This window comes from Aspergillus ibericus (assembly GCF_003184845.1).
Source record: "Aspergillus ibericus CBS 121593 unplaced genomic scaffold BO80scaffold_113, whole genome shotgun sequence".
Classification (NCBI taxonomy): domain Eukaryota; kingdom Fungi; phylum Ascomycota; class Eurotiomycetes; order Eurotiales; family Aspergillaceae; genus Aspergillus; species Aspergillus ibericus.
The window spans coordinates 108-3,570 of NW_020292211.1; the positions used below are offsets into that span (position 1 = coordinate 108).

General features: G+C 26.5%; 1 protein-coding gene across 1 annotated transcript; it reads right to left on the minus strand.

Moving 5' to 3' along the window:
- Positions 1-2,898: 2,898 nt before the first annotated feature.
- On the minus strand, positions 2,899-3,048 carry BO80DRAFT_370352 (putative telomere-associated RecQ helicase; the record flags this gene model as incomplete). Its single annotated transcript, XM_025716445.1, has 1 exon — positions 2,899-3,048. A coding segment is annotated over one exon (150 nt), but the record flags the coding sequence as incomplete, so codon positions are not given.
- Positions 3,049-3,463: the final 415 nt, after the last annotated feature.

The following is a 3,463-nucleotide window of genomic DNA, read 5'->3' on the forward strand; positions in this document are numbered from 1 at the left end:
GTTAGCTTGGAGGTATTAAAGACTAGATTAATTATAGTCTAGTAGTCTATATATTTCTAAATAATAGTGCCTGGTTCAAACCAGAGATCTAGATTAGTATTATCTATAAGGATTAGTAGTAGGTCTGCTTTAGGATTAGATTCTATGTTTTTACTATTCTATGCGGGGTGGTAAAGATTAAAGTTATTTAGTATAAATTAATTTTTATTTTTTAATTGTTTATTGTTTAATGGGATCAGGCTTATCAGAGTATTTATAATTATTTTATTATTACTATTATATATGTTTAATAAATATAAGGTCTGCCTGTATTTACTGCGGAAGTGGAGCTCCTATATATTATATAAATACTCTATATATTATTATTTATTTAAATTAATTTTTTTAAAAATAAATATATATATCTGTACCTAATTTTTTACTATAGCCGCTAGATATAGTAACTAGTAGTTATAAGTAAGATTATATATAATATTTAAAATAGGATTTTTCCATAGTTCCTAAATTATGATAATATTTACTTTGAGAATTTAAAAATTTTATAGGAAGTATTCCATTACTATACTCCTCAACTTATTTATATTATATTAGATAATTTGTAATAGTTTTTTATTTATTATTTAAATATCTCTAGGATTTTCTTAGTTTTATAACATGGGCGGATATAATAGGATAATAAATTATTTCTTATATTATTAGCTTTATATTTTCTAGATTATATTATAATACTAGGTATAGAGTTGCTCGGTAGCTTATTTAATATTAAGCTAGAAAATATTAGATCTTATTCTAGAGACTAGAAGAGAACTTTCAAGGCCCATATTAAAATATAAAGATTAGAATTAGAATTATTATTATTAGTTTTTATTAACACTCTTGTTACTTTTCGTGTAGGTTTTGACTAGGCTAGCTATAGTCTCTACGAGATTACTAGTATCTTATATTTAAAATTATATTTAGACTTAGAGTATAGAATCTACTAGATCTTCTCTAATTATATACTAGTAGTTTTAGCTGTCTTGCTTACTAATTATATATATATAGTTCTGGCTGTTACCTTCCTCCTAACGGACTATTATCTAATCTTATAGTTAAATAATTAGCTTACTTGAAACTTAAAGATTAGTCTAACCTATAATTTTATAGAGATTATTAATATTATTACTTTCTTATTTCCACTCTTGTGGCTAATTTATTTATTTTTATTTATTATCTTTACTACTGCATGTACTTTAGCAGGTATTAAATCTATTATTTCTATATTTATTATATCTATTATATTACTATTAGTCTGCTGGATAGAAAGTATAGTAGTATTTTTAAAATTACTATTTCTAGAGATATTATCCTATGATAATTTATTTATAGAGATTATTTTTACTAAAAATAAGGCGGCTTGGAAATGGGAAGAAATAAAATAGTAATATTTAAATAATTTTTTAATAAGTCTAGCTATAATCCGCTATATTTCTTTTTTATAAACTAAGTATATCTAATTTTATATATAATGTATGTTCCTATAGTTAATATATTTTAATTCTTTAATTTTACCTGTTTTCTTCCGTGGATATTTATAAATTAGATAATATTCTGTGTAGTATACACAGACTATCTAATTAAAATAGATACTTTTTATATAGTTATATTATTAACAGTTATAGTATTAATAGATATGTAATATTTAATTATATTTAACTATAGTTAGAATCTAAAAGTCCCATATAATACTGTATTTAATTATCTTATTTACTAGAATAAAAAAAGTAAATTTAATAATAATTATTAAAGACTTTTACTCCTTGAAGCCCTAAGAAGAGATAGTTAGTTAGTATATATAAAAGATCTTAACATTATTCTCCTAGTAGTAGGTATTATCTATTAATAGAGCCTTACTAGTCCTTTCTAATTAAATAAGATCTATTAATTTAACTTACATCCTATGGATTATAATCTTTTAAATTAAATAATAAATAACTGTGTTTTTCTAGAACTTGTATACCTACAAGAAATATTACTAGATAATCTTTATCTCTATAATAAAGTAGAGATTAAAACTTAAATTATTTAATTTAAATTATTACGCCGCGATGAATTTTACAATGGCTAAAGAGAAAAAAATATCAGTCTAGTAAATCTAAATATACACTTTCTTAGTCTTTATTAGAATATTCTTTAGAAATATCCTATAGAACTAAGTCACACTCTCCAGATTACTAAGTTTAATAATAATCTAAGTCTCCTTTATCAGCTCAAAAGAGAGCATACTTATTAAGATTAATCCTAATTATATCAAGTTAAGTAGCAGCGCATCTCCCTATACAGCAATATTAGTCTAGCTGTGGATATTAGGGAAAAAAAGCCTCTTTATAATAATCTTTAAAGAATGTAAATATTCTTCTATACTCTAATAAAGTATCTTGATCTCTGTATGGAGAGCTTCATGCCCCTATTACTAGAAGTACTCTAGAAAGTTCTTCAGTAAGTCTACCAGGAATTCCTGCATGTTCTTAATATAATTAATAACTAGCTTAGGCACCTAAGAGCTCTTACTTACTTCTAGATGCCTAAATATTATATTTATATCGTGTTAGAGGTCCAAAGTATATTTCTAAGAGTATTCTGATTTCCTCGCGGAAGCGACTAAACTAGGCCAGTTAGATACTTTCAACACCATCCTCAAGATAACCAATCGATATTAGTATTATTTAATAACGACGAGAGTTACGAGAAACTTATCTAATTTTAACGCCTGTAGGGCATTGCGTTGCGGCGTGATTTCAAAAATTAGATTCCTGCACAAGTTGTTGTTTTTATCTCGTCGGCACTAGTGAGCGCCTATGGGATATCTGTTTGGTGCTTCTGCCACAAGGCAATGATCTGAGGCGCGGCCCGATCCAACTAGAGTGCCTTCTGCACCACAAAGAACCGCGCGATCTTGATCACACTGGATAAAATTAGGAGATAATTATCATATATATACCACCCATTCTTACTACAGCCTAAGACGGCCATAGTACATACTAGTATATTCTTATACTCGTGGCTCTGCTAATATTAGTTAAGTAGCTCTATATAGAACTCTAGACATACCCACTTCTATCATATTATTAGCTATAAGTATTATTTATTATTAATAGCCTTTTTTATATTATCTATCTATACTGTCTACTAGAGTATACACTATTTCTAATACTACCGCGGTATAAAATTATAAAATAGGTTTACCTAGCTACAAGTGAAAAGGGCTAGGCCCTGTCAGCCATCTGGAATTGGAACATCTATGTTCTGATCTATTTAATTCTAGACTTTGATTTAATAACACCCGAAGAAAGAATGGGAATCTCTAGAGAGAATAGAAATCTCCAGAATAGTAAAAAAGCTTACTAATATTATAAAAGAATCTCCTAAAAAGAGTTATCTATAAGTAAATCTAATTAATTTATAGATTAGATAGTTCTTTCTC